The sequence below is a fragment of the Saccopteryx bilineata genome, chromosome 3 (genome assembly GCF_036850765.1).
Source record: "Saccopteryx bilineata isolate mSacBil1 chromosome 3, mSacBil1_pri_phased_curated, whole genome shotgun sequence".
Lineage (NCBI taxonomy): Eukaryota > Metazoa > Chordata > Mammalia > Chiroptera > Emballonuridae > Saccopteryx > Saccopteryx bilineata.
In genome coordinates this window covers 111,789,534-111,803,622 of record NC_089492.1, presented here as the reverse complement: position 1 = coordinate 111,803,622, position 14,089 = coordinate 111,789,534, and the positions used below count along the sequence as shown (strand labels likewise).

Here is a 14,089-nt window from a genome sequence, read left to right as displayed (position 1 = left end):
GTGCCCGCTTGTGTTACCGGACAGAGTGGCAGAGCCAGAGGTCTTTGAGTGGGCGGAAAGCCCGCCTGATTATGCTAGCAGCTCTGACTGACTGAGCCTTACCCAGAGCCCTGTGCTGAGTGGAAATAGAGTGGGGAGTTGCCAGCTCTTTGAGCCTCTTACTATCCAGGCAGAGGCAGCAGCAACCCCATAGCTGGATTATCAGGCTACTAATTGAGGAAGGAAAGACTAGGAGAAAGGCTCCAGGAACACGGACTCTCTCACTGTCGGAGCCTATGAAAGCTAATGAGCCTTGACTCCCAACGAGACTAAAGCACAATACATGACATTGCCATAGAGACTTATCAACTGCAAACCTCTACCTGAGCGTGCCAAAGGGGCAGAACCCGGGGTACAGAGTCACCGACCAGGAAGAGGGAGAGAAAAGAAAAAGCAAGAAGATAACCTCTCAAAATCAAGAATAATCTGCAGACTTTATAACCTATCCCATTTTATTATATTTGTTCATTTGTTTCTCTTATCTTCATTCTTGATACTTTTTTTTCCTCCTCCAATTTGGCCGATTAACTCTCTACCAGTCTTACTCTCTCCTCTCCTTGAACTACACTACCCATAAGTGTTACATCTCCCATTATCTTTTCTCTTCTCTTCCTTTCTCTCTATGAGGGTTGCACTCTAAAACCCTTAACTCACTCTCTCTCTCTCTCTCTCTCTCTCCTTTCTTTTTTCTTCTTTTAGTGGTTCCCTCTTTTTTTCTCTCTCTCTCTTTCTTTTCTCCCTCTATATTAGTTTCTTCCTTTCTCCTTTACATCTCCTCTCATTCAAACCTCAATAACAAATTATCTTATCTGGGACTCAAACTTATGTTTGTGGCATTTGGGTTTTTTTTAACTCACTAGCAGTGCTCCCATCCCTGGCTCTCCATATTATCTAGTTCTTGTTCCACTAAATACAATAGTAATTTTTTAATTTGTCCCCCCATTTTTCTGTTTTCCTCTTATTCCTCTCATCATAACTCTTAGACAACCAACACCTAAAAGCAAATCATTTTATTCTTGACCCAAATTTTTTCCTTATTTGCTTTTTGTGGGTCCATACGCTCTTTTTTTTTCTTTTTTCTTTTTTCTTGCCCCTTTATTACTTTTCCCCAATTCAGGCCCTCCATCACAGGCATTGTTTGTTATAATTCACAGTCCACCACAAGATTTTCTCAAGAAAGAGGGGAGAGGAGAGGAGAGGAAAGGAAAAAAGGAGGCGGGAATAATTTCCTTTTCTTAAAAATTTTTATTTTATTTTTCTTTATTTCATTATTAATTTTTTTAAAAAAAACAACTCTTCGATTTTTTATTTTTTTATTATTTTTTTAACTTTTTATTCTTTATTAAATCTCATTAATACTATCAACAAAACCACCCTCAGATGCTATTAAGGAAGAGAAAATCCAATATCATGGATACAAAAGAAAGAGAGGTAACACAGCTAGATGAGGAAAAATCTATGGAAAAAAAATTTAATATATTGGAAACCTTGGAGCTAAATGACAGAGAATTCAAGATAGAAATCCTAAAAATCCTCCGAGATATACAAGAAAACACAGAAAGGCAATTTAGGGAGCTCAGAAAACAACTCAATGAACACAAAGAATATATGTCCAAGGAAATTGAAACTATAAAAACAAATCAAACAGAGATGAAAAACTCAATTCACGAGCTGAAAAACGAAGTAACAAGCTTAGCCAATAGAACAGGTCAGATAGAGGATTAGTGAAATAGAAGACAAGCAACTTGAGGCACAACAGAGAGAAGAAGAAAGAGACTCAAAAATTTAAAAAAATGAGATAGCCCTACAAGAATTATCTGACTCCATCAAAAAGAATAACATAAGAATAATAAGTATATCAGAGGGAGAAGAGAGAGAAAATGGAATGGAGAACATACTCAAACAAATAATAGATGAGAACTTCCCAAGCCTGTGGAAAGAACTAAAGCCTCAAGTTCAAGAAGCAAACAGAACTCCAAGTTTTCTTAACCCCAACAAACCTACTCCAAGGCACATCATAATGAAATTGACACAAACCAACAGCAAAGAAAAAATTCTCAAGGCAGCCAGGGAAAAGAAGAATACAACATATAAAGGAAGGCCCATTAGATTATCATCAGATTTCTCAGCAGAAACTCTACAAGCTAGAAGAGAGTGGACCCCAACATTTAAAGTCCTGAAAGAGAGGAACTTTCAGCCACGAATACTATACCCATCAAAGCTATCCTTCAAATATGAAGGAGAAATAAAAAATTCACAGATACAGAAAAGATGAGGGAATTTATCATCAGAAAACCCCCACTCCAGGAATTACTAAAGGGGGTTCTCCAATCAGATACAAAGAACAAAAAAAAACAGAGCCACAAGTAAAAGCTCCAAGAAGAACACAATAAAACCAAATTTAAACTGTGACAACAACAAAAAGAAAGAGGGGGAGAAGATGGAGATTAACAGTAGCAAAGGACGATGGAGTGCAAAAGTACTCACAAAATAGTTTGCTACAATGAACAGGGTAGGGACCCTTTTCATTACTCAAAGGTAATCGCCATTGAAAAAACCACCACAGAAGCACATGAGATAAAAAAGATAGCAACAGAGGAAAGATGTATGGAATACAACCAAATAAAAACAAAAGATAGAAAAGCGAAAGAGAAGGATCAAACAAGACACAAAACTAACAGAAAGCAAGATATAAAATGGCAATAGGGAACTCACAAGTATCAATAATTACACTAAATGTAAACGGATTAAACTCACCAATAAAAAGGCACAGAGTAGCAGAATGGATTAAAAAAGAAAATACAACTGTATGCTGCCTACAGGAAACTCATCTAAGTAACAAGGATAAAAACAAATTCAAAGTGAAAGGCTGGAAAACAATACTCCAAGCAAATAACATCCAAAAAAAAGCAGGTGTAGCAATACTCATATCGGATAATGCTGACTACAAGACAGGAAAAGTACTCGGAGACAAAAATGGCAATTTCATAATGGCTAAGGGGACACTGAATCAAGAAGACATAACAATTCTTAATATATATGCACCAAACCAAGGAGCACCAAAATATATAAGACAGCTACTTATCGATCTTAAAACAAAAACTGACAAAAATACAATCATACTTGGAGACCTCAATACACCGCTGACGGCTCTAAATCGGTCATCCAAACAGAGAATCAACAAAGACATAGTGGCCTTAAACAAAACACTAGAGCACCTGGATATGATAGACATCTACAGGACATTTCATCCCAAAGTGACTGAGTATACATTTTTCTCCAGTGTACATGGATCATTCTCAAGAATTGACCATATGTTGGGCCACAAAAACAACATCAGCAAATTCAGAAAAATTGAAGTTGTACCAAGCATATTTTCTGATCATAAAGCCTTGAAACTAGAATTCAACTGCAAAAAAGAGGAAAAAAATCCCACAAAAATGTGGAAACTAAACAACATACTTTTAAAAAATGAATGGGTCAAAGAAGAAATAAGTGCAGAGATCAAAAGATATATACAGACTAATGAAAATGACAATACGACATATCAGAATCTATGGGATGCAGCAAAAGCAGTGATAAGAGGAAAGTTCATATCACTTCAGGCATATATGAACAAACAAGAGAGAGCCCGAGTGAACCACTTAACTTCCCACGTTAAGGAACTAGAAAAAGAAGAACAAAGACAACCCAAAACCAGCCAAAGAAAGGAGATAATAAAAATCAGAGCAGAAATAAATGAATTAGAGAACAGAAAAACTATAGAAAAAATTAATAGAACAAGGAGCTGGTTCTTTGAAAAGATCAACAAAATTGACAAACCCTTGGCAAGACTTACCAAGGAAAAAAGAGAAAGAACTCATATAAACAAAATCCAAAATGAAAGAGGAGAAATCACCACGGACACCGTAGATATACAAAGAATTATTGTAGAATACTATGAAAAACTTTATGCCACTAAATTCAACAACCTAGAAGAAATGAATAAATTCCTAGAACAAGACAACCTTCCTAGACTGAGTCAAGAAGAAGCAGAAAGCCTAAACAGACCTATTAGTAGAGAAGAAATAGAAAAAACCATTAAAAACCTCCCCAAAAATAAAAGTCCACGCCCTGACGGCTATACCAGCGAATTTTATCAAACATTCAAAGAAGATATGGTTCCTATTCTACTCAAAGTCTTCCAAAAAATTGAAGAAGAAGCAATACTTCCAAACACATTTTATGAGGCCAACATAACCCTCATACCAAAACCAGGCAAGGATGGCACAAAAAAAGAAAACCACAGACCAGTATCTCTAATGAATACAGATGCTAAAATACTAAACAAAATACTAGCAAATCGAATACAACAATATATTAAAAAAATAATACATCATGTTCACGTGGGATTCATCCCAGAATCTCAAGGATGGTTCAACATAAGTAAAACGGTTAATGTAATACACCATATCAACAAAACAAAGAACAAAAACCACATGATCTTATCAATAGATGCAGAAAAGGCTTTCGATAAAATACAACACAATTTTATGTTTAAGACTCTCAACAAAATGGGTATAGAAGGAAAATATCTCAACATGGTAAAGGCCATATATGATAAACCATCAGCTAACATCATACTAAATGGCACAGAAATGAATGCTTTCTCCCTTAAATCAGGAACAAGACAGGGTTGTCCACTCTCTCCACTCTTATTTAATGTGGTACTAGAGGTTCTAGCCAGAGCAATCAGACAAGAGAAAGAAATAAAAGGCATCCATATCAGAAAAGAAGAAGTAAAGGTATCACTTTTTGCAGATGATATGATCCTATACATCGAAAACCCCAGAGAATCCACAAAAAAACTACTAGAAACAATAAGCCAATACAGTAAGGTCGCAGGATACAAAATTAACATACAGATGTCAATAGCCTTTCTATATGCCAACAATGAAACAACTGAGAAGGAACTCAAAAGAATAATCCCCTTCACGATTGCAACAAAAAAAAATAAAATACTTAGGAATAAACATAACAAAGAATGTAAAGGACTTATATAATGAAAACTATAAACCATTGTTAAGGGAAATCGAAAAAGATATAATGAGATGGAAGAATATACCTTGTTCTTGGCTAGGAAGAATAAATATAATCAAGATGGCTATATTACCCAAAGCAATATACAAATTTAATGCAATTCCCATCAAACTTCCAATGACATTTTTTAAAGAAATATAGCAAAAAATCATCAGATTTATATGGAACTATAAAAATAGCCAAAGCAATCCTAAAGAAAAAGAATGAAGCTGGGGGCATAACAATACCTGACTTCAAACTCTATTATAGGGCCACGACAATCAAAACAGCATGGTATTGGCAGAAAAATAGACACTCAGACCAATGGAACAGAATAGAAAGTCCAGAAATAAAACCACATATATATAGTCAAATAATTTTTGATAAAGGGGCCAACAACACACAATGGAGAAAAGAAAGCCTCTTCAATAAATGGTGCTGGGAAAACTGGAAAGCCACATGCAAAAGAATGAAACTGGACTACAGTCTCTCCCCCTGTACAAAAATTAACTCAAAATGGATCAAAGATCTAAACATAAGACTTGAAACAATTAAGTACATAGAAGAAGACATAGGTACTCAACTCATGGACCTGGGTTTTAAAGAGCATTTTATGAATTTGACTCCACAGGCAAGAGAAGTGAAGGCAACAATTAATGAATGGGGCTACATCAGACTAAGAAGTTTTTGCTCAGCAAGAGAAACTGATAACAAAATAAACAGAAAGCCAACTAAATGGGAAATGATTTTTTCAAACAACAGCTCAGATAAGGGCCTAATATCCAAAATATACAAAGAACTCATAAAACTCAACAACAAACAAACAAACAATCCAATAAAAAAATGGGAAGAGGATATGAATAGACACTTCTCCCAGGAAGAAATACAAATGGCCAACAGATATATGAAAAGATGCTCATCTTCTTTAGCTATTAGAGAAATGCAAATCAAAACGGCAATGAGATACCACCTCACACCTGTTCGATTAGCTGTTATTAGCAAGTCAGGTAATAGCAAATGTTGGAGAGTCTGTGGAGAAAAAGTAACCCTCATCCACTGTTGGTGGGAATGTAAAGTAGTACAACCATTATGGAAGAAAGTATGGTGGTTCCTCAAAAAACTGAAAATAGAACTACCTTATGACCCAGCAATCCCTCTACTGGGTATATACCCCAAAAACTCAGATACGTAAAGACACATGCAGCCCCATGTTCATTGCAGCATTGTTCACAGTGGCCAGGACATGGAAACAACCAAAAAGCCCGTCAATAGATGACTGGATAAAGAAGATGTGGCACATATACACTATGGAATACTACTCACCCATAAGAAATGATGACATCGGAACATTTACAGCAAAATGGTGGGATCTTGATAACATGATACGAAGAGAAATAAGTAAATCAGAAAAAAACAGGAACTGTATTATTCCATACGTAGGTGGGACATAATAGTGAAACTAAGAGACATTGATAAGAGTGTGGTGGTTATGGGGGGGAGGGGGGAATGGGAGAGGGATAGGGGGTGGGGAGGGGCACAAAGAAAACAAGATAGAAGGTGACAGAGGACAAAAAAAAATCTATATTGTACCTCTTTTTTAATAAACTGTCTTCATGTGACAAAGAAAAAAAAATTAAAAGATAAGATACAGAATAAGAGAAAATATTTGCGAAATGGGTTTAATAAAGGACTTGTACTCAGATTATATAAAGAATTCTTATACTTCAGTAAGTCAAAAATGTTCAAATAAAAACCAAAACAGGCGTAATATTTAAACACTTTACCAAACAGAAAAAACAGATGGCAAAAACTACTTGAAAAGTGCTTCAGTATCAATAATTTTTAAGGAAATCCAAATTAAAAGGAGATACACACTTATTAGAATGACTAAAAATTGAAAAGACTATTCCAAATGCCAGTGAGATGAAAAGTGCCATGATCTCATATCCTTTGCTGGAGGGAATGAATGGTACAAGTTCTTCGACAAACTATTTGGAAGCTTCTTAAAAAGTAAAATATTCACTCTTAGGTGTTTACTCTAGAGAATAAAAATAGCTTTCCTCAAAAAAAAAAAAAAAATTAAAATTAGAAATTTATTTAAGTTCATTAGTCTGTTACATAGCTATGGCATGTTCTATTTTGAGATAACTTGCTTTTAACTGGAAAATTCATTTATTAAATATCCAAACTTGGAGGATCAACCCTTGGAGGAAGTGATTTTAGCAATTTTTTGCATTTTTTTTTAAGTGAGAGGAGGAGAGATAGACAGACCTGCATGCGCTCCAACTGGGCTCCACCAAGCAACCCCCACCTGGGGCCAGTGCTCGAATCAACCAAGCTATTTTCAGCACCCAAGGCTGAGGCTGACGCTCAGACCAACTGAGCTATCCTCAGCTCCCAGAGCCAATACTTGAAACAATCAAGTCACTGGCTGCAGGAGAGGAAGAGGGAGAGAAGGGGGAGAGAGGCAATGAGGCAGATGGTCACTTCTCTTGTGTGCCCTGACAGAGAATTGAACCTGAAACATTCATACACTGGGCAAGTGCTCTGTCCACTTTGCCAACCAGGCACGGCCTTTTTGCACATTCTTTCTTTTCTCTTTTCTTTTCTTTTCTTTTCTTTTCTTTTCTTTTCTTTTCTTTTCTTTTCTTTCTCTTATTGTATTTTGCTGAAGTAAGAAGCAGGGAGGCAGAGAGACAAATTCCCTCATGCACCCAACCGGGATCCACCTGGCAAGCCCACTAGAGGGTGATGCTCTGCCCATCTGGGCCATTGCTCCGTTGCAACCAGAGCCATTCTAGCGCCTGAGGCAGAGGCCATGGAGCCATCTTCAGTGCCTGGGCAAACTTTGTTCCAATGGAGCCTTGGCTGCAGGAAGGGAAGAGAGAAATAGAGAGAGAGGAGAGGGGAAGGAAAGGGTGGAGAAGCAGATTGGTGCTTCTCCTGTGTTCCCTGACTGGGAATTGAACCCTGGACATCCACACGCCAGGCCAACGCTCTATTACTGAGCCAACTTGCCAGGGCCAGCATATTCTTAATATTCTTGCTTGTATATCTAACACAATGCTGAGTATGTACTTTAATTTAAATGTATGCATATTTTTGGTGATAGCTGTTTAAACAGGTTATAAAATAATGTAGAAGAAAAACAATTAAAACTTTTTAATATATATTTATAAAGAATTATGCATAAAAGATTCTAGTTAGCTGCTGGTGTCATGCTATACAATGGGTATGGAAAATGCTTTTATGAATTTAGAATTATACATCTTTAAAAAGCAATATAAGTTAACTTACAGTTATTTCCTTCCCCATCATACTATTTTAAGTTAAGAATGATTCAGAAAGAATTGAATATTCCTCAGGTACCTGCTGTGTCTGAATATGTAGTTAAGGCCAAATTGTAAAGACACTCAGTTATTTCTGTAATCTTGCAAAGATTCAGTAACATGACACCCATCAATCATGTGGTCTAATTCATCCCAGGCCTTTTGTAGCATGTTATTTTTAGTGCTTGAAAAGAAAAACATGATGTGTTTCTTCATTTCCTCACAGAAAAGCTAGTATAAACAGAAGGTACATTTTCATAAATTACCTAAAATGAGTAATTTGAAAGCATCCAGTACTTTCTGAATCATTGTGTACATTCAGAGTATATATTCTTTTTAAAACTTTTAATTTTTCAAATATAGTTTACTTTCAATATTATTTTGTATTGGTCTCAGGTGTACAGCATAATGATTAGAAATCACTAACAGAGTGATCCCCTGATATTTCTAATATCCACCTGGTACCATATATAGTTATTGCAAAATATCATTGACTATATTCCCTGTGCTCTACTCATGAATATATTTTTGTCACTAAAATTTTTACAGAAGTCAAAGGAAGTAAAACATCTATTGTAGATAGAGGAGAAAAATGAATCACTGAGGAAGAGCTCACTTTCATGAAATAATTGTAAGAGAGGATTTTGAATAAAGTAACTAGCTTTCTTAGTTTTAATATTGGTTGATATTTCTAGTTCCCTAGAGAAGTAACAAAAAAACTCAAATGAGAACACATGCTTAATCTTTTATTGTAAAATGTTGTTTAATTAACACCTAAAAATCGAATTTCCAAATAAATACTAAATCAGTTCAACTTGACACTTTTATCTTGTGGACATTTGATATGTCTTAATGATTTAAGTCTATTTTATATTATAATTTTAGTATTTACCTCATTAACTTAAAGTCAAGAAAGGTTTAAAACCTTAGATTTCTTTTCACGTTATCTTAAAGCACTCTTCAAGTGCAGTACAGTGTACCTGCAGAGAAGGGCACAAACCCTAAGGTATAGCTTGCTGAGTACCTAGTTAGCATTGCCCATAGAATAATAACCTTTGGGTATCTTTTTACAGGAGACTTTGCAGCAGTTGATCATGATGTCATTGCCAAATATCTTAATCATTGGCAAAAACCCCTTTTCTGGTAAGTATGAACATTAGCGTAATGTGATAAAAAAAAGTATTTTCTGGTATAATACTAGAATGCTTACCCAGATCTTGCTTATTTATATCAACAGACTAGGTTTTTCATGACTCCACAGGGAGCGTTGGAGGTGATACTCCTTTTTATAGAGAAAAAATAAACTCAATATTTGTAGGTTGTAGAGGAGATTAGACATACATTTTACATTAAGTCTGGTGTTTTTCCGACTGTACTGAACTGATACTTTTCTGTGATGAGTTATGTGTTTAGTGTCTCACTCATTAGTAACAATGATAGAGGATGATGTAGCTTTAGGCTTCAAGGAACATAACCTTGGAGAAGAAGTGATTTTGAAATAATTTCTTGGTTTCTTTTTATATATCTGCTATCTACTATTGCCAGATTTTTTGAATCTAAGGTTTTACTGATTGATATGTTATAATTTATAAATATAAATTACTTATGAACAGAAATATGAGAAGCAGTTTCTTATATAATTTTAATTTTTTTTTCAAAAGTTTCTGCACTTTACTAGGTTTTAAATGTGACATGTTTAGAGTTTTAATTTTTGAATAATTGGGTAAATTAGCAACTACCTAACCATTTCAAACAGTGGACTTATTCTAACAGGCTACATGTAACCCAAATAAAGTGCATCTTCAGACCCTACCCCACCCTCAGTCTAAATAAACAAAAATAGAACCAAAATAAAAACTAAAATCAAGAACTGTTTTTATTGAAGAAACTACCAATTACATGGGGTGAATTAGGAGTTTAGGCAGTCTTTATAGAGATATTCTGGATATTTGATTATACAAATAAAAAATGAAAAAATATTTTGTATATAGAAATTTCTACATGCATTTAGTAACTATTTACCTGGTACAGACCAAGAACATAAAGCAAATGGTATGTGCTCTGGTGGACTTTGTGTTTTTGGTAAGAGATAGATTATTGGGAAGTCATACAAGAATTGGTATGAGCCTGACCAGGTGGTGGCACAGTGGATAGAACATTGGTCTGGGATGCTGAGGACCCAGGTTTGAAACCCTGAGGTTGCAGGCTCGAGCATGGGCTCACCAGCTTGAGGGCGGGATCACTGGCTTTAGCATGGGATTATAGATATGATCCCATGGTCTCTGGCTTGAGCCCAAAGGTCGCTGGCTTGAGTCCAAGGTCTCTGGCTTGAGTAAGGGGTCACTTGCTTGGCTGGAGCCCCCCAGTCAAGGCACATAGGAGGAAACAATCAATGAACAACTAAGGTGCCATAACTATGAGTTGATGCTTCTCATCTCTCTCCCTTCCTGTCTGTCTCACTTAAAAAAAGAGAAAAGAATGGGTATGAAATAGAGATATGAAAAATATTAAGGCATATAAAATATGGAGCTATTATTACTTACTCTGAAAGTTGGCAGATTAGTGAGGTTTGGGAACCATTGGTGGTTAGGTCAGAGAAGACTACACAGAGGTTACAGCTGTGTGAAGGATTGTGAATAGGAAGTGGAGGGATGAAGGAGAAAGGAATAAAGACAGGCAGAGGGGGTAAAAGAAGTTAAGACAGTTTTATATGTATTTTTATTTGGGGAAAGGTGATTAGTGTGGCTCACAAAGTAGTTTGTTTCATGAAGAGTAGGAGGAAATGTTTGAAAAGATTTGGACTTTATTGTAGACAGATTGGCCTCACGGTGAAATTCTGGCCTAAAGAATTCACTTTTTTTGTTAGCTGAATGTTTATTTTATTATTTATTTTTTTTTTGAGAGAGAGGGACAGACAGGGACCGACAGAAAAGAAGAGAGATGAGAAACATCAACTTGTAGTTGCAGCACCTTAGTTGTTCATTGATTGTTTTCTCATACCTGCCTTGACCATGAAGCTCCAGCTGAGCCAGTGACCTTTTGCTCAAGCCAGCGACCTTTGGGCCCAAGTCAGCGACCATAGGGTCATGTCTATGATCCCATGCTCAAGCCGGCGAACCCGTGCTCAAGCTGGATGATCCCATGCTCAAACCAGTGACCTCAGGGTTTCAAACCTGGGTCCTAAGCATCCTAGGCAATGCTCTACTCACTGTGCCACTGCCCGGGCAGCCTATTTTATTACTTTTTAATTTAAAAATATACTTGCCCCATGAAGGACCCCTCCTTCCTCATGGCCCCACTGCTTCCCCCCACCTTGCCTTCCTGGCTGACCGTTTTTAAAAAATCTAAATTGAATTGGAGAACAAATGTGCTCTCCAGTTCTATTAAAGACCATTGCTTTTATCCAGCTTGTAATATATACTTATTTTACCAATTTTGCTGTAACTGACAATTGTTGATTGTTTTTTACAAGAGAGAGAGAGACAGAGCAGGGAGAAAGATTAGAAGCATCAACTTGTGTCACTTTTAGTTGTTCGTTGATTGCTTCTCCTATGTGCCTTGACAGGGGTAAGGGTGTGTGGGAGGGCTCAAGCCAAGCCCATGACCTCTTGCTCTAGCCATGGAACTTGGGCTAGTCGAAAGCCATTTAAATTTTACTGATAGATGAATCATGTAAGATGTGTTTTATAAAGAAAACAACAATAGGCCTAAAAGAAACCAGACCTATTAAGAACCATTCTAGCTGACTTTGTGGCATATTCCTGTATCAGCAGTTCTTAATATACTGCATTGGTGTAGTATAATCACTCATGGAAAAGTAGTGGATTTATAGTTGGCATACTTTATTGCACAGAGCCCTAAAGCCTGTTTCATCTGTTCTGTAGCCCTTCAAAATTGACATCTTTGCTCATTTCTTCTGTTACTACGTTGTGCATACACAGAGCTGTTATTTTGAATTCTCCACTATACTTGTATTCTTAACCTTCAGTCAAATTGTTGTGAATATTACCTCTAGTAGTGCTTCTATCAACATGAGGAAAAGAATTTATCTAAAGTAAAATGTTGCCTGACCAGGCGGTAGCGCAGTGGATACAGCGTTGGACTGGGATGTGGAGGACCCAGGTTCGAAACCCTGAGGTTGCCAGCTTGAGCGCTGGCTCATCTGGTTTGAGAAAGGCTCACTAGCTTGAGCCCAAAGTCGCTGGCTCGAGCAAGGGCTGCTGTAACCCCCCAGTCAAGGCACATATGAGAAATCAATCAATGAACAACTAAGGAGCCTCAATGAAGAATTGATGTTTCTCATCTCTCTTCCTTTCTGTCTGTCTGTCCCTCTCTCTGTCTCTGCTATAAATAAATAAATAAATAAATAAATAAATAAAGTAAAATGTTATACTTATTGTTCTTATTTCAGAACAAGGCACAGAAGAAGTTAAAAAGTTGCTTTTACTTTTACTGGGTTGTGCAGTGCAGGTAAGTTAAAAGTTTCTTCATACTTCATTTTGATAACTACATGTTTTTTCAGACTCTAGTCTTTGAAAGACTTAAGGTACGGGCCATTGGTTTTCAAAGTCTATCTTAAGAGATTTTAAATAACTGTATAACCTCCTAAGGATATTTTCAAGAAATGGACTTGTTCTGTTATTTTATTTCAAACTTTAGTTATATTACCAGATAATCATATCGTTTTAAATCTTTAATTATTCTTTTCTTTATTCTGAGGCTTCTAATGGCCCCAAGTATTTTCAAGTTTCCTTGGAGGTACCCCTTAAAAGCCTCTTTCAAAACATCCTTATGATTAATGTTGCATATATGTGTGTAATTGAAGGGAACTGGGAATAACAATATGAAGGAGGCAGAAATTATGAAAAATGTTTTAAGTCTGGTTATTGTTATATTGCCTTTTTAATCAATGACTGTAATAATAATAACAGCAATGATTTATAGGTATACTACCTTGTGTCTCTTTTCAGAAAAGGAAATTGGTGTTCTAATTAGGATAATATTTAAGTTATCCAAATTAAAATACTTGTGAGAGTCAAAAAGCGTACTATTAACAATTACAGTGAATCCTGATTGGTGGTGGCACAGTGGATAGTTCAGAACCCCAACGTAGCTGGCTCAGCTCTTCAGCGTGGGGTTGCTGGCTTGAGTGGGGAATCATCCACACAATCCCACAGTTCACCAGCTTGAGCCCAAAGGTAATTGGTGTGAAAAGCCCAAGGTCACTGGCTTGAGCAACGGGACGCTGGCACAGCCCCAGTGAAGGCTCTTAGGAAAAGCTTAATTACAACCAAAGTGAAAGCAACTGTGAGTTGATGTTTCTCCCTCTCCCTCTCTCCATATCTCCATATCCCCCTTTCTCCACCCTCTCTCAGAAGTAATCAGTGCACAACTAAAGTGAAAGCAACTATGATGTGATGCTTATTACCTTTTCTCTCCCTTCCTGTCTCTTTTACTCTCTCAAAATAAAAAAATTACAGTGAAACTGCATGTATAAACTGAGACTGCCCTAGACAAAAAAAGATGGTCACTCTAGATCAGGGTGCATTGTTAGTAGGCCAAAGAGTTGAGATTCCTCTAAGGTCTGACTTTCCTTTCATCAGCCATTGTTTAGATGAGTCACCACAATGTTACTTTAAGCTATCTTAATTCTTTGTTGAATG

The 14,089-nt window shown here is 36.5% G+C and overlaps 1 protein-coding gene across 4 annotated transcripts in view; it reads left to right on the top strand.

The window, feature by feature from the left end:
• The window catches only part of CCDC88A (coiled-coil domain containing 88A), a 148,447-nt gene that overhangs the window by 37,164 nt on the left and 97,194 nt on the right, over nt 1–14,089 (top strand). For all 4 annotated transcript variants that reach the window (XM_066267154.1, XM_066267153.1, XM_066267152.1 and 1 more), the window contains exons 4-5: nt 9,500–9,569; nt 12,838–12,896. In XM_066267154.1, coding sequence (XP_066123251.1) covers nt 9,500–9,569; nt 12,838–12,896 — 129 coding nt within the window. The remainder of the gene's footprint in view (nt 1–9,499; nt 9,570–12,837; nt 12,897–14,089) is intronic.